This window comes from Passer domesticus, chromosome 1 (assembly GCF_036417665.1).
Source record: "Passer domesticus isolate bPasDom1 chromosome 1, bPasDom1.hap1, whole genome shotgun sequence".
NCBI classification, from domain to species: Eukaryota; Metazoa; Chordata; class Aves; order Passeriformes; family Passeridae; genus Passer; species Passer domesticus.
The window spans coordinates 148597652-148619152 of NC_087474.1; the positions used below are offsets into that span (position 1 = coordinate 148597652).

The following is a 21501-nucleotide window of genomic DNA, read 5'->3' on the forward strand; positions in this document are numbered from 1 at the left end:
ACGATTCTACCATGCATGCTTGCAAATACAGCCTTTATTTGTTGTAAGCATGAGTAAGGGTCATGGATATAAATTTGTAAATATTAAAGGCTTGCATATGCCTGTTAACCTTCACAGGCAATTGCTCAAATGCTCTGGATCTCACTCACAATGTTTTCCTGAGGTAGGGCAGACTATGGCCTCACATGCAAAATCTGGCAGGTGATCTTGAAAAATATATGGAATTATATATGGGTGAGATAGTGGTACACACAAAATTGTTTTCTGGTGTTAAGCTATTAAGTTGAAGAAAGTGGGTCAGTATTTCAAAGGCTTGTTGAATCAAGGTGTCCCCCTATGACCCCTTGTTGTTTGCCTATCTTCTCCCCTTTCTCCTCTCAAACTGGTCAGGGTTTGTCAGTCAGCTAATTCCCTTGAACAGCTCTTGAGAAAAACTTCTTCTAGTGAGAAGAATGTGTTTGATGCTAAATTAGGTGTTTTCCAGTCATCATGCAGATTAGCAGACATAAAGTGATTAACATTACTTAAAGGGAAAACATCAAGGACTTTGGGTGAGAAACCTACTTCTCAAGCCAAGGGATAAAGAATTTACCACTTGAGTATTGGTTCCAGTGTATAATTGTATTCACTGGTATATTTTGTTCCTTTTTATTCCATTTGACCTGGCTTCTGATAAACACTTCTGAGCACAGACACATTTTTGAATTCCTGCCTGAACCTTTGATTAGCACACTGCAATATATACTCAATAACTTTACCTGAGGCTTCTACAATTGTAATGTAACCTACGTACAGTGTCAATTTATTGAGCTACTTCTCCTCCATAGTTTGATTTTTAGCAGATTGAGGGAGCCTTTACAAAGACAACAGTGTACACCACCAAAGAGAAGATCTGAATTCCTTTTGTGTTATTCCAAATAAATAAGCCTGGACATAATTCAGTGTGGACATAATTGGTGTAGACTGCAGGAGAAATTCACACATTCATGTGGAAATTCAGGTTTGTTAAGGGTTATGTTGTCATGTTTTCTTTGACTTAATGATTTTGTATCCTCTTAGCAAATTTGTATCCACTTTAGCAAGTGAGTGGAAATAATTCAGATTATGAATACCTATGAGTTTTCTAAATGTAGACAGAAAGATGTACAGAGGGACCCTTTTTCTGAGTAAGGCAAAAGATTGTAGTGGGAACTTGTGTCTTTTGACATGTCAGAGGAAAGCCTGCAGTTGGAATTTAAGTTAGAATGAGCATAAATACTCATTTCTGGGGCTCTTGACTACTGGCTTGTTTGTGAAATGTCAGACCAGTCCTGGTATGCTCCTGTGCAACATGTGGACAAAGAATTTTGTAGAAGGGGTTTTTCCTCTTGTGTCAGATGAACTCCATCCATTTAGACTCACACTGCTGACTGAAAGCTGGATTGAGTTGTCTGCCTTTGTGTGATACACTCCTTTTCTAGCTTTGTTCTTGCAGGTTATGTGTGACATAAGACCAGATAAACATTAACAGAACCTGGAATGTATTTTAATTTGTAAAGCTCCATCAGACATACTGATAATTGCATGCTTTATAATTAAAACTATGAATGCTTTTCTTTCTAAGCATAGCCACAGCTGTTAGAGCACATCTGGAAAAAATGCTTTAAGCAAAAGTATTTTAGCTCAGAGAATTTCACAATCTGTGGGATATTTATCAGCATTTCTTTCCAGAATACTAATCTGATTTATCAGTATTTTTAAAAAGTCTTGCTTGTTTTTTTATGATGTCTGCAATTCTGGTTTGAATTCACATCCCAGATTGGCAATTCCAGTGTACTTCAAGGCTAAATGCTGCAGAACAAAGCACTGCTTTATTAGTATTTTTAGGTAGAAGCCTACATAAGTCTTGTCTGATGCCCTGATAAATTTCCTTCATTGATTTCAGCAAAATATTTTCCCTTTTTTTGATTTTAAAGAGAAATTATTGTTTCATACTGGAATTTTGTTGAGAGGAAAATTTCTCATACTCCTTCTCTGTACTTCTTCAGGCTCATGTTAACACCCTTCTGTGCTATTACCCTTGTACTACCTACAATTATTATAGCATTACTCAGGGCTCTTTGCAGTCAGTGAGAGTGTTTTCAATGTAGGACCCTGGCCACTTGGAAATGAGCAGCAATGTTTCTGTTTTTGATAGGAGCCCAAGCATTGTTGTTTTTGCACTTTCCTCAGAACTGTCATATAGACATTACAAACCCAGCTTTTCTGATATGATTCATTAAAATGGAACAAAAAAGCATAAAACTTCAAACAACTTGAAAACCTTTATCTACCAATTTATTGCTAATGTTTCTTATTTTGTTTATTTGGAAAAAAATGAGTGAACATAAAGATGCAGAGCCTTAGAACCTCAAGGTATTACTTTAATCAGGATCTTGCATTCTGACCCAAACATCTCAACCAATTTGTTTTCAGAATGACGAGGGAGATTTTGCAGAGAGAATTTGTCAACAGACGCCTAAGCGAGAAATCAGTTTCCTTTATTTGGAGTAGGAGGCAACTTTTTAATGATAGATTACGCTGTGCTGGAGCAGCTTCACACCTGAATTTTAAATCATAAGTGCTATCCTTGTTGTGTAGTTGGAGGCAAAATGCAGTTACGCAACCAAGAGAGAAACTACAGCTGCAAAAACTAATGAGATTAAAAAAAATCTACAGCAGTGATACTATAAAATAATATGGAATGCATTAGTGGTAATGTGGGAAAATTAATTCCAAATTATTGACAGTTTAATTGACCTACGGGAAGTATTTTAATGGACTTTATATGCTGTGCTGTTCTTCAGTTTTTTAAACTTTTCCACTGAGCAGAAAACAAGTTTTTCCAATTATGGGATTTAAAGTTGTAACAGATGGTTGCTGTGGGTTCCTTGGTTGTGAGATGCCAGCTCTGGATGTGTGACTTTTCTGCCCCACACCTGCAAAGCCCATCCTGTGAGCAAGGCGTGGGTGCCACTGCTCTGCTGTCACCCCAATTTGCTGTCACAGGGGCTCTTTGCAAATGATGCTTACACAGTGATTTGACACCCAGGCTCCGACTGCACGAAGAAAAGGTCATTAAGGATCGGCGACACCACCTCAAAACATACCCGAACTGCTTCGTTGCCAAAGAGCTGATTGACTGGCTGATCGACCACAAAGAGGCCTCGGACAGGGAGACAGCCATTAAACTGGTGCAGAAATTACTGGATCACAGCATTATCCACCATGGTAAGTGCAGTATCACCTGCTAAAGTGTTCTAAGCTAAATTTATTAACTGCTGTGAGACAAAGGGAAATCTCACTCCTGCTCTTCAGCCAAGTATAGGACAGGTAGGATCCTTTCCCTGCCAGATATGGAGCATCTCTTGAGCTGTGCTGCTATGCAAGGTCACCTGTGTCCTGAAGGAGATGAGAGCCTGAGGAGGTGTGGACTGATGTTCCTCATGGCAGGGGGAAAACTTACTGGAGACTGTGGCGCTGCTTCTCTGTCTCCAGAGCAGCCCCAGCTGGATTGTGTCTCCCCTCTCCCTGCTGCCCTCATTTCCCTGCTCCTAAGAGCACAGTTCTCCAGCTGAAAAACCCATCTGAAAAATCAGCCAGAAAAAATAAATAAATAAATAAATAATTTTTCTCACGTGGATTAGTTCCCTGGCTCTGGCCCTCACAGCAGCTGCACAAACATTAGTGCTGGTACAGCTGCAAGAAAGTTAGTGGTCTGGCTGTGCCCTGATTAATTTTCTCCTAAACTTGTTGTCTATTTGAGATCTGTTCCTTTCAGCTTCTTGAATAACAATTCATGCTGATGAAAAGACTGCCAGTTCACTGGTAGCATTTAGTTGCCTTTTGGGGCACAAAGAGACTGGGAAGCACATGAGCAAAGAAGATCCTAGGCCTCAATTTCAAGCCTTTAGTATTACCCATTTCAAAATGGCAAATGTGCTATTTGTTTCTTTTTAAAGAGAAAACTGAGTGACTCTGAACAGTCGAATGTTGACTTTATGCAGAGGTCATTGTACGTGCAGCAATGCTGCTGCTGTCTGCAGTACATTAACAACACCTTAATTAAAGTCAGAAATACACATATTGAATGAGTGCCACTTCTACAGCTTCTGCTTGGCTATTAAATGAAAATTCTGGGTTGTTATGGAAACTGGGACTCACGGTAGATAGTTAAAGAATAAAGTAATTATAGGGTATTCAAATCTGTCTACTTAATCCTCTATTGAGAAAATGTCAGTGAAGAGTTGCGTGGATGCCTGAGCGACTTAATTTAATTGAGCAATAGATATTTTATTGCTGAATGCTTGTTGAAGCTCTAACAGCCTTCAAGCATTTTCTACCCTACGATCCAGTTGAAAACTGTAAAATAAATTTTATATATATATGTGTAGATATTAGAAATCGAACAGGTGTTTCTTGAAAATGTTCATGTGTTGCACTCTAATAAAATACTTTGTGAAGTGAGCTTGGGCAGGTAAATTCAGAGAGGTCCTGTCAAGTTCTGCAGGATGCTTAGAATATTCTTTCAAGTGCCATGTCAAGTGAAAGGAACACCAGTTCCTGTTTCTGTGGTGCAGAAGATCCCCCATGTACGTGGGTTGACAGCTGTGCTAGGAGCAGCTTGCTTGGGATATCTTTCCTATCCGTTTATGCCCTTGATGGGGCTCTGTTCTGCATTTACAGGAGCCCTGTTGCTGTTGCCCAGCTGCTGTTCTACAAACCTAATCTGCCATTTCTTGGTGTGCTCATTTTTGTACCTACCATTTGCTAGCTGGCATGGCAGAGCAATTGAGGCAGTTTTAAGAAGGCAGAAGGCTTTGGTTTTAACTGTTTCTTTAGGAGCTCTCAGGTTTCCTACAACACTGCTAACCAATATGAATAACTTTAGGAAGTTTGGCAAACCTTAAATTATTGGGCATTCTACTCTGATGTCCTTTTAAACAAACAAGCCAACAGGCTTTTTATCAAAAAGTTTTCTGGGTATGTAGTAGATGGATGGTTTTTTGGTCTTTATGTTTGCAGTAATACTCACAAAACTGATGGACACTTCTCCATCTCACCAAGAAATTTGGTTACCTCTCAATGTTTTCTCCAGCCTTTCATTAGAATGGAGTAAAGCTGTGTGCTGAGAAATTCACAGGGTTAGACTCTACACGTGCTTGCTTTGAAGCTCAGCAGTGCTACCTGCTAAATGTGTCCTCAGCCACTTAACATGTATGTGAAGATTTTTTTTTTGTTTGTTTAATTATTTTATGTTTCAGTCTGTGATGAGCATAAAGAATTCAAGGATGTCAAACTGTTCTACCGCTTCAGAAAAGATGACGGGACGTTTCCACTGGACAATGAGGTGAAGGTGTTCATGAGAGGACAAAGACTCTATGAAAAGTATGTTGCATTCAGTATTCGTAATATGTTAATAATAGTGCTATGTGAGGCAGATGATACCTGTTAATCTATTTTTGAATCATCAGAGGCTTTAAATTTTTGCAGGAATGGGTCTGGTCAATTCCATTACTTCAGCTGGGAGTCCTTCCCTCTCCTATTTTTCTTTTGCTTTTCTACCAATTCACTAGAGGCATTTTCTTTAAAATCTGATGCCCCAGATTGTAAATACATCCTATATGAGAATTCAGTGTGAATAGAAGCCCTTGAAATCTATTCTGTAAAAATAATTACAGAATTATTTGTCTAAATAATTCAAATAATTACAGAATTACTTTATATGTAAAAGCATAATTATAATTCCTAAAACATTATTGAACAAGCAGCTACATGTCTGTGGAGATTCCACATCTACAGCTTCAGAGGGAGGTACAATTTTAAATCATAGGTGAGATGCATCTTCAGTATCTGCAAAGTTTCAACATCAGAAGAGTTATGTTAAAAACAATTTCAAAAAAATCACCAACCCAACCAAGAGTATCTGATTATCTACTTTAAACAGAGAAATCATCTGTTTAAATTAGATAATACTGAGATACTAAATATCCTACTGGATTACTTCCATCAAGTAACTATCTTAATGATACCTCCTAATATTAAATTAAAGACATTTTTACTCAGGATATAGAGATTTTGACATGGTACTTTCAAGCAGAGAGAAGAAAATGCATATTGGCATATGATACAAATTAATGCAAAAGTTGTGATGTGTTATTTACCAAAAAGCTTGAAGTATTGCTCTAGACTGAATACCACCCACCCTCCTGCTTGTTTGGAGCAGAAGCGTGCAGCAGCCAGGAGAGATGCTGTGTTTTCTCCATGAAGGAAATTTGTTTCCTTCTGAGAAGAAAGAACTCAGGAAACTCACAAGTTTAAAAGCTGATAATAAATATTATTATCAAGGTTAGCTAGCTCTGAAGATCAGTTTGGTAAAAGAGCAGTTAATCCAAAATATAAACAAATCATTGTAAATGCCACTCCTTTTGTTACACCCATCATATAAAATTTCCCAAGACAAAGTGACTGTGACTATTTATTATAGTAAATTGTATAAGAAATAAGAAAATGCATCACTGGAGAAAATCCTCCATTCTATGCACTGGGGCAGGTGAAATGAATCAGTTACCTTCAAACTCTTCTAAGCACAGCATTTGCTCTTTAGACTCAGTAAACATGCAGTGTCTACAAGCCTGACCCATACTCTGAAAAGCAGATTAGTGTATCTACAGTGTTTTTTTAAGTCTATATTTCTATTTCAATTATGCATAAGAAAAATAAAATTTTGTTGGCAAAGCTGATGTCAGTCTCTGCATGAAAGGAGCCATAGTAGAAAGAACTCTGTTCTAATAGTGTCTGCTCCATCACCATTTCTCTGAATGGAGAAATCCCCAAACCAATGTCTGTGATCCAGTTTGTCTAACTCTGTAGTAGCAGAAAAACATTCCATAGCTGTAGAGAATGTTCCTGTATTGGCACAGGAGTTAATGCCAAAAGCAGCACCTGTATCTGAACATAACTGCATCCTTGAGAGGTACTTGCTCCTAGGCAACATATTTGAAGGGTTCAGAAATTTTTAAAAACAGCCCTGAGTGCTAAATATAGTATAAATTAAAAATATGTGTCATTTCAAAATCAGTATGTGACAGCCAAAGGTAGTCAAAATTCTCCATGGATCATCGGAAGTATTTTATATTCATGGGAGATAAGAAGGCATACCTGGGCTTCACTTTGTTTATTTTAGCAAATCCCCTGTGCAGAGATTTCAGATTTTGTTAGTTCCCTTGCCTATGCACCTTTATTAGCAACACCTTCACAATTTCATTGGATGCACTTTAAACTCAAAATCTAATGCTGAAAGTCAGGAAGAGCTCTACAGTGAGATGTGTGATTGTGTAATCTATCTGTTGTATCAGTTTGCTGATAGTCTTGAGAAAGAAAATATTAATTCAGTGCTATTAAAATAATTACTAAATGGCAGCAACCAGAGAAAAGTATTCATGTACAAACATTAAGTCATTTACCAGCATATTCAACTTGTTTATCAAAATGCCTGTGGGCCTGATTGCAAGAGAAATGCAGCTATGCCAAAGGAAATCTATCCAAATCCAACACATTTTGAAAATCTGTGTCTAATTTTGTAGAATTTGCTGATCTTCACTAGGCTTTGCTAATTTAAGATAGACATTATAATTATTTCCTGCTCTTTTCCACTCTCTGATTGGGGCTGGAGTACTACTAGGTTGAGAAGCCAAGGTAGTTTGTGCTTGCCAAAGTTGCAGACATTACCCAACACCAGTCCATGCAAATTTGTACCCTCAGTGGGTAAAATGAACAAAATGCTTTAGGAAGATGCAGAGATTGTTGCATGGATGTCTTAGGCGTGTTCCTTACATTCAGACAGCTGTTTTGGGTAAATGCCTTGTTCTCTGCCCTGGGACATGGGAACATCAGGACTGTCCCTCTGCTGAGAAGCTCCCTTTCTCATCTCTCTTCTGCATGACCACAAAGCTCCTCATAACCTGAACACTCCTTTCTTGTGCATTACCCCCTTCACCCACTGTGGGCATCTTCAGTGGCTGTACCTGTGGGATTAGGAGATTTAAAATCAGTCTCTGATTGTATTCTCCCTTCATTTGCACTGAAAATCATGAACCAGTTCAGATTCCCTGCACATCATTGCAAACTTTGGTAATCCTGTCTGTGAATATGCTTTGAGGTTCAGGTTTATAACTAGAGATGAAAACTACTGGATTTCCTACAGTCTTGTCTGAAATTGTTGAATAGTTTATAAAATCTAAGGTTGGTATCAGCTTTCAAGCTCTACTGGACTGTCCAGAGAGGTTGAATGAGATAAACATGTTTCCTGTTCAACAAAACTCTCCCTGCAAATCTTTTATAAATCCAGCACAGACCTTTTGTACCTTAAAAAAAAAATCAAGTTGTTGCAGGCATCTTATTTTTATGATGTTTGTAATTCTCAGTAGGGTTTGGTCAGACACACAAGACCGTTGTTTCTCGTGCAGTCATGTATAGGAGCTATAAGTCATTTCATGATGCTGACATCAACTGAGATTTTTGAACCAGATTTCACAGTGAAAGAAGTGCAGATTTATGGTTTTAATTTCAGGAAATCTTTCAGATAATTTTGAGACTGCATTCTTGGAATCACTTTCAGTTTAACTCATCAGTGGTTGAGTTGCTTTTATCCTCTGGTGCAGTTATTTTGATAAAAACAAGGCTAAAGATTTCTTTTGAAAAGGAGTTTGAATTTCAGTGTTTGGATAAATACATTCCTTTAATGCAGGACAACACCAGTTTTAGCAAATAATACATTTTGGCATTAACAGCCTCCTGCTTTTTTGGAACAAGGAAAAAATGGATGAGTAAAAGGAAGTTTCCAGTTCTGCCTAATGAAAGGCCAGGTTTTTGATTGATGTAAATTGGTACAGTTTTGTTGACAGCCATGGAATTACAGTGATTTACTTCAGTGAGTGACGTAAGTCCATGGATTGCTGTGTCTGGGCTTCTTAAACTGGCAATTTGTCGTGTCTGTTTGTTCACAAGTCCAAATCCTTTGCAGTGCTATTCTGGGCTTATGCAGAAGGGTGTGAAATGTCAAACTGAGTGTTTTTCCACTTGATATTTTTCCAGATTCCTTTTGTGTCTCTGTAAAAATCTAACCATTAGCACTGCCTTTTCAAGGACCTTTCTATCTGTGATTTCAATGAGGAGGTCAACTAATTATAGACTCATCAAAGAACAATTAACGTAATCCTAAGGATTTTTTATTTGGTGCCTGCAGAGCCTGGGTAACCAGTTCTGGGTAGCCATGCAGCAGATGGTACAAAAAGACACAAGCTTTGGGTTTGCATTTTTTTTCTGGGGTGGAAAAGTCTGGTGAATGAGACACATTTAAAGATAGCCCCTTGGAGCATAGTAGGTCTGTATTAGGGGTGGTGAGCGTGGGACAAAATGCAGTGGAACAAGATGCCTGTAAATTAAAATATTAAAAAATAATGAAGTCTGCAAGTATTCTGGAGTCGATACGTTGTCTTCAGCTAATTTGGCTTTCTCAGCTCTTACTCAGCTCAGAGGTGCTGGCAATGACACACCATCTAAACCAGCAGTTCTCTGTGCTACCACTGGCACACAGCTGTGGCTGAGCAGCCTTGGCCTGGTTTGATGATCTCCTACCTGGTGGTCAGATCCTGGAGGTTCAGGCCTCAGGTTAGTGCTCATTAAAGTCAAGAGAAGAGTCTTTTAGATGAAATAACAGAGGTTGGACCATGTCAAACCTCTTCACTGTAATTTCAAATGAAACTTCTCTCTGTGTTCCTATGGCACAGATGTTTCTGATGCTTCCCAAAGGAGATGAAGTTGTATTCTGTAATCTCTGGACATGCTGTCAGTTTAAGAAGTAGATGACTCCTGTATGGATTTACTTGAATTTCAATTCCTTTATCAGAAGGGCAAAGATTCAATACTTGCAGAATATGACTGTTGTAGTTCAGATGTGCCCTTATTTCAATATAGTTGGTGGAGGGAGGGGACTTGTTACTCTTACATGGGAAAAACAGTTCTTGAACTATTATTCTGAAAGTCTTATGCTAGTCCTATTATTAGCCTATAATAAATAAAATAGTTATGAAAAAAAAAATAGGTTAATAGGGATGCTCTGGGGCTCAGTCTCCCCCTAAAAAGCTGAATTCTGTATTACAAAGAAATGATTCTCATTTATTTTTTAAAACTGTCTTTTGCATTAACAAAATATTGAGACTATTTTTTTTAAGACTGTGTCATTTGCATAGGTATCTTGAATAGCAGAGTTTTATTAGTATCCTTCAGCTACTCACATGCCAGTTGCTAGGAGATTTTGGGACATCTCATGATGTTCATCTGACTGGTGTTACAGAGAGCCAGCTGAGGCACAGAGAATGTGAGCCTCAGATGTTAAAATGTGCTCAGGTTAATGTGCAACTCACTGACTGCAGCTGCATCATCAAATGTTGGATACACAATATTTATCCGCCCCCAAACCACAGAACTACCTTTTTTCCTTCTCTTGAATTTTTCTGCAACTGTTTTAGAGCTTATGGAGAGAATTTTCAAAATTACTTTGGGGCATTGTCCTGTTAACTGTTAATATTAATTAGGAATCTTTGAACACATTAGTCACATTCTGGTGCTTTTAGGCTAATTTTTTTTCAAAGCTGATTATACAGTAACTTTTAGAGAATGTTAAACACTAAATAGGGGAAATGCAAAACCTAAAAATCTGATTTTCTTTTAGGGGAAAAAACAAGAAAGCATTAACTTCACACAGGGATATAAAGCCTAAATTTTTTTACTAAGCAGTTTTCATTCACTTCCTAAGTAGATTGATAGCCTGAGGAAAGATTTAGTAAGTCAGTGAAAGCTCCATATGCATTTGCTTGATATAAATGAGATTTGCCAGAATAGATCTGGAACCGCTTTTCTGAAGAACCATTTTCCCTACCAATTTTCCCCCCCACCACACCAGGCTGATGAGTTCTGAGAACAGCCTTCTGCAAGCCAGGGAAGAGGAAGGCGTGAAGTACGAGCGGACCTTTGTCGCGTCGGAGTTCGTGGAGTGGCTGGTCCAGGAGGGAGAGGCCGCGACGCGCAGCGAAGCGGAGCAGCTCGGCCGCAGGCTTTTGGAGCACGGCATTATCCAGCACGGTGAGAAACCTTCTGCCAAGCAGTGAGAGCCACACCTACTGTAGCACTTTCTTCCACTCAAATCACGTGGAGGGGCCCTTGTCTTTCTGATCACAATATGGTTAGGTTCTAAATCATTTCAGATGGGAGTCTAAGTAACTTTATTTAGTAGAAGGGTGGCTTTTCCAAAAGTGCATTGTATTAGTTCTGAAAATGCTTCCTTAAATGCAGAATATGGCTGGAATTTGAAACTGTGTAATAACGACTTAAGGATGTGGATGAAAATCAGTACTCCTACACTCGTAGTAATTAACTTGTAGAACTTGCTATCTGCAATGTATATAATTGAGATAAATAGATTTGTAAGGATCAAATAGGGATTAGGACCATAAATAAGCTAAATTCTGTATGCAGGATAAAAATTTCAGGATCTGTGTATCTCTCTACTTGTAGGCAGAGCAGAGCATAGTCTGATGCTAGAAAAGCAGCTTTCTCTCTTGGGCATGTAGCAGAGTTGTTCTAGTATGTTTGGGCAGGAAGGAGGATGTCACTTTTGGTTGAAGTGTTATTGTATTTGTCCTGGTGGTATAAGTTCTTTGAGGCAGGAAACAAATATTTCTTCATGGTCCAGTATAATGTGTCTGGCAAATACACCTTCACTAAGAAGCTCCTTCTGTTAAGGGTGGAGGAGACAGTTCTGACATGAAGATGAAGAAATGAACACCCCTGGCCCCATTTTACATGTTGTCATTATCTGTTCTCAGGGCATGTTGCCCTTCTATGACCAGGCTTTGCCCACCATAGAAGTGGCAGTAGCTCTGGAGCAATGAAGGGGTGCCAGGAGATGACAACAGAATGGCAGAAGTTGTTACCTACATTATTTAGTGCACATTGGGAAAATAATCATATCCTGGTGGTCCAAGTGTTGTTGCACCAAACCTAATTCTGACAGAGAGTAAACAGATGATATCAGCAGGCTGTTAGTACACAAGGTGCTAGATTGACTCGGTTGCTTGTTACTTAATGAGAAAACCTAATTTTAATGAATAGAGAAAAATGGGCATGTAAGTGGCCTGCACAGTTCTGTCATGGTTCTAATCATGTGCACGTTAACTTGCAATTACTGGGAGCTACTTCTGAATGTTTACAGTGATCAGCTTCCAGTTCTATAATTACTTCTGTGCTTCCTATGATTTATAGGGTGCCAACTGCTCAGAGCTTGATGGACAGGAAAGGTATGCCACCCCTCCTCTTTACAGCAGCAATGATTTCATTCCTATTTTTACCTGAACATTTTCTGTGTGTTACATATGTGGTAGACTTTCCTTACTGTCCTGAGGTCCCAAACCAGGACACTAACAAAAAAACAATTTAAAAATATAAGTGGGATTTATGCTGATACAGATGTTTTTTGCAGAGAAAATAAAGTCAGGACTTAACATTTGGTGCAAAGCTGGTTTTCTTAGATGCTGAGATCTTTGCAGAGCTAAGAAAGCCAGGATGTGGCTTTTCTTGCAGATCAACCATTGTTTCATTAACTAAGACAAATGCTCAGCAGGGCACATTTGCAGGAAAATAATTTTGCCCCTGTCAAGCCAGGTTTCAGGGGTCATTCCTGAGTGGCACTGGCCCTGCTCCTCTAGGGACAGCCCTGGCCATTCTGCAGGTTTATCCCCTGTCCATCATTTTCTTGTAGTCAAGAGCGTGTGCAAAGCACCCTCTTAGAAAGAGATTTGAAACTCATGAAGTAAAGACAGGGTTCTGGGAATTAGTTGATTGCTAGGAAAGTGGTCTTCTCACTTGTCCACACCACGTCATTGCTGCAAGGTACTGTCATCTTCCTCACCCAGTTTTTAATAAAACAAACATAACTGAGTGGGGATTTCACAAGGATTTGATGGGGATGCTGGGAGTAAAGTAAAACTGAGTGGTGTCCTTGAGATTTGTCTTCTATGAGTGAACATGCTTTGTTCACACTTTCTCCTTTGTGAAAGGAGATTTCATTCATTTCACTACAACAATTTGTTCAGGTAGTGTTACGAATACTGATGAAAATACTGACAGAATTAACATGGAGCTGGTTTGGGGTTCATCTTAGCAACTGGATATGATCTGTGCACATTGAAGATTCTTGTAACGCTGGCTTCCTCTGAAAAGGGAGCTCGAAATGAGAACTTCCAGTACAGAATTAGGGATGTAAACTGTAAAACAGCAGGAAAGGCATTCTCTTCCCAACACTCTCCCACCCATCTTACAGAGTTCTAGATCCAATTAAAAAACAAAAGAAAACTATTTTTCTGTGTCTTAGTACTATAAATTCATTTCACCATTCTGTGCTTCCTTGTTTTGTCTCTCATGAGCAACACCAAAATGTTACTGGACACTAATTGGCATCCTTGTTGGCAGAACCAGCAGAAAGACTCTTGACTGAACAGCAGTGGAGAATAAAACATTTCCTGTCCTAAAGGCAATCTTTTTCTAGCAGTATTGTTTGATATCCACAATATGGAATAAAATAAAACTTGCTGTATTTTTCTTATGAAGTATTTCTTACCCCACCTAAAGTAATAGAAATAGTTGCATCAAGTTGCCAATCTCAGTAGTAATTTTCCAGCCACAACTGAGTTACGCAATGTCTTTTTGCTAATACTGACTTTCATTTCAATTACTCAGAGAAGCTGTATTCTGCAGCTGAGGCACTGTGTTCAAAATGGCTTCCTGACACATTTTTCTTCACTTTAATTGGTCAGCACCAACCAGGTTTCACACAGGAAACAAACACCCATGCTAATTTTAAAAAGGAAAACAGTGGTTTAAGAGGAATTGTATAAACACTGCAAGATCATCAAATTCTCATTTTTAAAATAATCTTCCTGATCTCTTTGGACACATGTAACTATACATATTTCCCCTGCCGTGCATGAAAATGATGAAATGTACTTAAGTGCTGGATTGCTTCCTGCCAATGGTTGGAGTGTGGTGCTAAAAATGCAAAGTTGTGGGTTTGATCCCCATATGGGCCATTCACTTAACAGTTGGACTCAGTGACTCTTGTGGGTCCCTTCCAACTCAGAATATTCTGTGATTCTGTGAAATCATAACCCACAAAACACCATTATCACAAATAGGACCCAGATTTCCTTTGCTGTGTATTGGTACCCCATGTAATATGGAATAAAGCCCCCATAAGTAGAAGGGAATTGTGCATTTTGCATTTCTTGAAGGCTGGTGTGGGGATTGTAGTTGCCAGTAGTTACTTGGCATTTGTGAACACTGATGGCCTTCATCCAGAATATAGAAATAAAGACTGTGGGAAGAGTTGTAAGTTTGGTGATGCACATAAAATAAAGGCAGGGACAAAAGGTGCACAGAACACATTTCTCAGCTGTAGAAAAGCCCATCCGGTGAGGTATGTAGAGCTTGATAATGTTAATAGATAAAACTTTCCTCCAGGAGGCTGGGTCTTTCTTAGTTCTTCTTCATATGGGCATGGAGGGGCAGATTAGATACCGTGGTCAGCAGGAGAAGAAGTTCTCTGCCAGCTGCCAGCTCCCAGGTAGATCAGGCCAAAGCAAGGATGGTCTGGGGCAGGCGGAGAACAGTGTGAGCATCCACACATAGTCACAGCCCTTTCTCAGTTTGGCAAACAGAGATACTGAGATGTCCAAGGACAAAAGAGGATATTCACAGAGCTCTTTATGGAGTAATTTTTGACTCATACTTGCTTATAGCCCTTTCTGAAGAACTTACCCTGCACCTGCAGCCACAACAGCAGAGCACTGCTGACATGACAGGCAGAGTCTTCCCGTCCTCCTCCAAGGACTCATTGGGTATGAAAGCTTGAGGGATGGAGAAACATCTGCCTGCCTTGCAGAAACTTTTAAAGTCTGGACTCTCCAGTGATAAATAAGTTAAATTTAAATTTGGTTAATTTGGTTGATACTGTTAAGAGAAACCAGTGCTGTCTTAGGATAGCACCTACAACTTGCAAGATGCATTTCTTCCGTGGCAGGAACCAAACCATAGCTCATTTATGAATACTTTTTAATATATTGTGGGATGTAAACACAGAGAAATTGCCTTGTGGTACTGTGTGTGCTGCCAGTTGAGCCTGTGAGAAATGGGGGCCTGAGCAGCCAAACTCATCTTCACATGCCACATCACATCCTGTCTCTTTTGTGGTTGTGGTTTCTCAAGCTGTTTCTGACCTTCAAGTCCATGTGCTTGGTGTGATTTCTTCCCTGACATGCCCCCAGCATCTTCCCTGAGCAGTGATCAGAGCATGGTTCAGCATGAAGCACTTTGCAATGACTGTCCACTCTGCTCCAGGGGGTTGGGATGTGGACTCCCAGACTCAGACCAGCAGCAGAAGAGGTCTGGTGAGGCTTTGCTCTGCTGAATGATTGAGGGGTGTATGAGTGCCTTTGGAGATGGCAGCCTAGCAGCTGTCTTTGGAACACGTGGTCTGCCTGGACTTCAGTAAGTCCTTTGATACTGTTTCCTGTGACATTCAGCAGAAACTGGATTCCCATGGTGTGGATGGGTGCAGTCTTCAGAGGGCAAAACATTGGCTGGATGGCCAGGCCTGGAGTATTCCCCAGGGCTCGGTATTGGGGCCAGGACTCATTATTGGGGCCAGCCCTCTTAATTATCTTTATTAAGAAGCCTTTATCAAGGGATCAGGGGAAGTAAAGGTGACTTTGTGCATGACAACAAGTTGGTTGGGAGTATTGATCTTCTGGAAGGTAGGAGAGCTCTACAGAGGGATCTGGGCAGTCTGGAGAGATGGCCTAAAGCCAGTGGTGTGAGGTTCAACAAGGCCAAGTGCTGGATTCTGCACTTGGGTCACAAGAACCCCAGGCAAGGAACCCCATCCAACACTCCAGGCTTGGAGATGAGTGGCTGGAAAGGTGCCCATTGGAAAAGAAGATGAGACCAGAGGGCCAAGAAGGCCAATGGCATCCTGGCCTGGATCAGATGCAGTGTGGCCAGCAGGACCAGGGCAGGGATTGTCCCCTGTACTCAGCACTGGTGAGGCCACACCTCGAGAGCTGTGTCCAGTTCTGGGCCCCTCACTACAAGAAGGACACTGAGGGGCTGGAGTGTGTCCAGGGAAGGGCAACAGAGCTGGGGAAGGGTCTGGAGCACAGCTCAGGTGAGGAGCAGCTGAGGGAGCTGGGGGTGTTTAGCCTGGGGAAAAGGAGGCCCAGGGGAGACCTTGTCACTCTCTACAACTCCCTGAGAGGAGGCTGCAGCCTGGTGGGGGTCAGTCTCTTCTCCCAGATAACAGTGACAGGGCAAGAAGAAAAGACCTCAGGTTGCACCAGGGCAAGTTTAGGTTGGGTGTTAGGAAAAATTTCTTCTCTGAAAGAGTTGTCTTGAATTGGAACTGCCCAGGGAAGGGATGGAGTCACCATCCCTACAGGAATTTAAAGATGTGTAGATGTGACACTTAAGGACATGGGTTAGTGGTGAACTTGGCAGTGTCAGGTTAATGGTTGAGCTTCATATCTTAGAGGTCTTTTTCAACCTAAATGATTATATGATTTTGTCAGTGCTAGGATTTTTAGATGGTAAGATGTCTTAGACATGATATCAGTATCTTTGGCCTCCACCCTCCTTTAAAATACCTTTCAATTTAAAAAAGTTTTATTGAGATAATTGCAGTAGATCAGACCTGTTGTGTTCAAGGTAGATGTGTTCTGCTGGCTTAGCACAGAAGCAGGTGCTTATTTCCTTCCAAGAGTTAATCTTTTATCTGCAAACTCCACTCTGCAAATTACTTTCTGAGATGAAAACCAACACTTTGTAGTGACTTAGTGAGAACAGTAAATGTTGACATGTGCTATATCCCTGTCTTTCCAGCAAAGTCTTACATCTATATTTAATTGTCCCTATTCTTTGCAAGGACTCTGTACCTTTATACAGCAGAGTTTCCTTTCTGAAGATGATCAGTGCATTTAATTTTAAGTATCAAGACACATGGTGCAACTGAAAGTTTGTTATAATTGTGGAAGTGGATTAAATATCTAACAAAGTATTATTTCTCTTGCTTTTGTTGAAAAGCTTTCCTTCTCTTCTAAAATTGCTGTGAATAATGAAGTATGTGCTTCTATATTTAGATGTCCAACTGCTTATGATTAGTTGATTATGATTCACTTGCAAAGTGAAAACTTGCCATGTATGTGAAATATACTCTTCCTTAATTCAAGATTTCTCTTTGGAACCCCTTTCTTGGAAATATCAACTGCAGATAGAAGTTTACAAGTATCATTGAACCATACCATAAATCCTTGACTTAATTTATCATAGGCTTTATTCTCCAAAATCATCACATATATTTTTAAAACAAATTTTCTAATTGATCTAAAACCTGAATCACATCAGCCCTTGGATATATCCAAGCTTTCATTATGCTAAAAATTATAAAACATTACATTTTTACGGATGATGCCTTGATTTATCTCAGTAAAACACAAGCCTTCAATTAGTCTATGATGTCCTGGAACACAACTTTGTGTTTTTAAGTCCTGTTGCCCCCATGCTGATGCCAGGGAGAAGCACTTACTTATTTGTGTAGCAGTTCCCATGTGTAGGGACAGTAACCTCATCCACAGTAATTTAGCTGCTTATGCTAAATCTGGAAACCACTTTGCATATTTTTCATGACTTTGCCCCTCTAACAAGTCAAAGAATAAGAACTTTTTTAATGTAATTGTATAAACCCCCAGCTCCTTAGTATGTCAGCTTCTCATTGTGCTCTTCTTGCAGTTTTCTTTATCTACAGCAAGAATGGATTTGGTTTTTGAAAGAGCCACGTGCTTTATGTAAATAACATATGAAAAATTCTTTTCATATTAACTATTGTATTTTATTTTTCTGACAGAGAATGGGTTTCAGTTTTTAACAGCTGCAACAAAAGAAAAAAAGATACCCAGATGGGCCTTTTCATCTTCTGCTTCCCTTGCCACAGACTGTACTTTCCATACTTTATTTGGAAGCAAAGAAAAGCAGTTGGCTATGTTCTGTAAACTTACTAAATTAAAGATGATAAATCCTCATATACAAACCAAAAAGACTGCTGAAATGTGTGTGATTCAACACTGGCTTTTCATGCTAGAGTAGGTAATGTGTATTTGAAAATATACTGCAAATAGATGTCAACTGGCTGGAAAGACAAAATGTATTTAGAAACATGTATCTGCATACTTAAGGCAACAGAAATAACATGTTAATGCACTGATCAGAACATACCACCTTAATAAGAACAGGATACTCTAAATTTCAGTTCCCAAGGAACTTTTTGGCAGTTTACTGTAATCCTGATTCTTTAAAGACAGTATAAAAGTTGCCTAGACTTTTTTTGGACTACATGAATATACTACAGTTAATTGAAAACCCTCCCTAGTTATAGCTCAGAGAGCTGCAGTTATAACACAGCTTTTTTTTCTGGACCTACTTACAGTTCCAGGACCTATTTATTTCTGGACATGCTTACTGACTTCACCCTTAGGATGAGCTGGAACAGCTCTCCAGATTTTGTATTGCAGTGCCAGAATCTGCCTTGTAGTTTTATACAAGGGGATCAGTGGAAACAAGAGCAGTTCAAGCTTAGCTCCATTGTCTGTTCAAAGTGAATTCCTTGTAATCCAAATAAGAAAAAAATACAATTTAGTACAGCTGCACTGCCAAGACTTTAATGTGATGGTTAAAAACATGCACAGGTGGGCTTATCTATGGTCTGTGTAGCATATAAACATTCATAAAAGGTGGAAATGCAAGTGTTGTGTTTATGCAGTGCAGGGAATCCAAGACCCAAGATCCAGGGCCCTGTGCTCACTGAACATCTGTAGTCTCTCTCCCAGGATTTGTGGGAGATCCAAGCAGGTGGAATTCATCAATGTGTAAAAGGAAACTAATCTGAATAGGTGCCATGATTAAAATGCATTTGCAGTGCCAGATTTGCAGAAAAACAGGAAGGCTTTGAGAGGAGTGGGAAAAGCATTGTCCAATGCTGAATAAAGTGCCAGTTACTCTCCTCCAGCCCCACGTGTGTCGGTGCAGGGCAGTGGGAGAGGGGCAGCGCGGGAGTGGCTGGGTGCTGTGGCAGAGGTGGGCATGGTGGGCTGCCTGAACTGAGGGCTGGGGTGGCACTGTGTGCTGGGGTCTGGCTGAACTGTGGGCAGGGGTGGCACTGTGTGCTGGGGTCTGGCTGAACTGTGGGCAGGGGTGGCACTGTGTGCTGGGGTCTGGCCGAACTGTGGGCTGCGGTGGCACTGTGGGCTGGGGCCTGGCTGAACACTGCGCAGCCACTCTGCAGCTCTCAGCAGCCTCACTCTTTGCCAAGCCCACGGACTCACCACTGCTTTGTGAAAGCCAAAGTGGACACACACTTCCACTGTTTCTCTGGCAAGGTACCAAAATTATGCTGGCCAAAGGCCTGAGGCACAGAGGAGGCTGGCTCAGCAAGCTCTGTGCTATCCATAGAGAGAGACATTTTTTTAAGGAACTTGTATTTTATGTGGTGATTTGTTTCCTTCCCTTTTAAACACTGGTTCTGCTTTGGAGAGGGGAGGGAGAAAACAAAATGACATGGAGTGAGGGCCAGACCCTTCCCTGGGCACACTTTGGGTGCAGGTGGAAGCAGCTGCAGCTGTGCTCTCCTTCAGATAACCCCGAGCCCCTGCTGGCCCCCGCAGCCTGTCAGGGTATGTCTCATCATCCTGCATTTGTTCTTGGCATGATGTTGCTCTTTTGGGGTAATATCCTGCCACTCTCGAGGTCAAAACTGATATGGTCATCTGTGACTGGCTGTATGAAGGCACAGATTATTGAAACCAGTAATAGTGAAAGTCTAGAATGATCTGCAACTTCAAACTGCATTTCACATCATTTTAATAGAGGAACTACCTCATTAAAAAGATAAAGTGTACTTTGAGTAGACTGGGGTTGCTGCCTTGTGCAAAGACTTGGAAATATGTTGTGCATTGCTGGAAAGAAATCAGTGCTGCTTTTGTGTTTAAGTGGAGAAAGATATGACATATCCACACTGAAAAATCCTTACACTCTGCTCATGTTTATAGCCTCTTCCTCTTAACCCTAGCACAGGCACACTCTCACACAAACAAGCACACACTTAAATGTGTCCTCTGCTCTCTTGAGAAAAGCTGCTCATCTGGCTCCTTGTAACTTTGATCTCCTTCCCACTGCTCCCTCAACATGGAGCAGCCGTTCCCTGGCTCCAGCCAGGAGCTCGCCTGGTGACAGTGTTGTTTGTGGGGACGTGCAGAGCAGCTGGAGTCCCTCACTGGATGTGTCCTACTGGGGACTGCAGCTTTCAGCTGGGAGAAAGCATTAATCACCACGGTGGAGATGCACACAGATTATCAGCGCTAAAAATCATGGGGAATTGAAGTGGTGGGAGGGATTTGGGGGAAAAGCCAGTTATGAAAATGGCCTGATTTCTCAGGCATGAGTCATACCATTTATTAAAATAGGCTTTTGTGCTTTCTAAAGCTTCCTTGGTCCCATGTAATCAGTGTAAAGCTAATATTTCTATCTCTGCTGTGCATCAGCCTCCTTGAAAAAGTGGAAAAGAAAAGGTTGTGAGTTCCATGCAGATCCTGGGATTTTATGTCAGAATCAGAAGCTGAAAGAAGATTTGCATGGATGTTGCTATTTATATTTTATGTATCTGAACAGAAACTGTGAAGCAGCCAGGAACAAGAAGCACCAAAGCTGAAACATTAAGTGCTCCCAAACAGAGAAAATCCAAAATAAATGTTCTGATTTTTCTCATCTTAACAGTAACATACATGGTGAATGAACAGCTAAAACCCTTGCCAATGAAATTTGCAAACTCTAGGGATAGATGAGACAGTAAACAAATAATTGAACTCAATTAAATGGTTATTACCCCAAAAGAAATGTGGGTTTTTTGAGAGCTAATGGTATAAATACAAAGCAATGCATCTAGGAAATGAGAATACAGGCTCCACTCCTTGCTGTGGAGCTGTGCTGTGCAGGGAAAGGAGGATGTGCAGGGCACAAATTATTCCCATTTTATGCTATTTGTGCAGTACAGTTCAGCAATAATGGTGGGTCTGGGATGTACAAAAAGAACAACACCCAGTAAGAAAAGGGGAGTGAGGCTGTAATTGTGGGCATGCAGTTCTGGTAAGTGGACTTTTTAGGAAAGATAGAGAAGTTCTGAAGAGGACTCCAGGAGGGCTAAAAAAGGTCAGAATTTAGGGGGTAGTATTTATTCAGTTGATAAAAGATGCATTTGAGATTGGCTTCATCTCTTCACAAATTTCTTTGCAAAGATTTTTGACCAGATCGTGTGTAACTTTCTAATGA

General features: G+C 40.3%; 1 protein-coding gene across 1 annotated transcript in view; it reads left to right on the forward strand.

Moving 5' to 3' along the window:
* Positions 1-21501, forward strand: part of DEPTOR (DEP domain containing MTOR interacting protein) — a 75769-nt gene that overhangs the window by 22825 nt on the left and 31443 nt on the right. The window contains exons 2-4 of the mRNA XM_064395664.1: positions 3071-3249; positions 5283-5406; positions 10985-11163. Coding sequence (XP_064251734.1) covers positions 3071-3249; positions 5283-5406; positions 10985-11163 — 482 coding nt within the window. The remainder of the gene's footprint in view (positions 1-3070; positions 3250-5282; positions 5407-10984; positions 11164-21501) is intronic.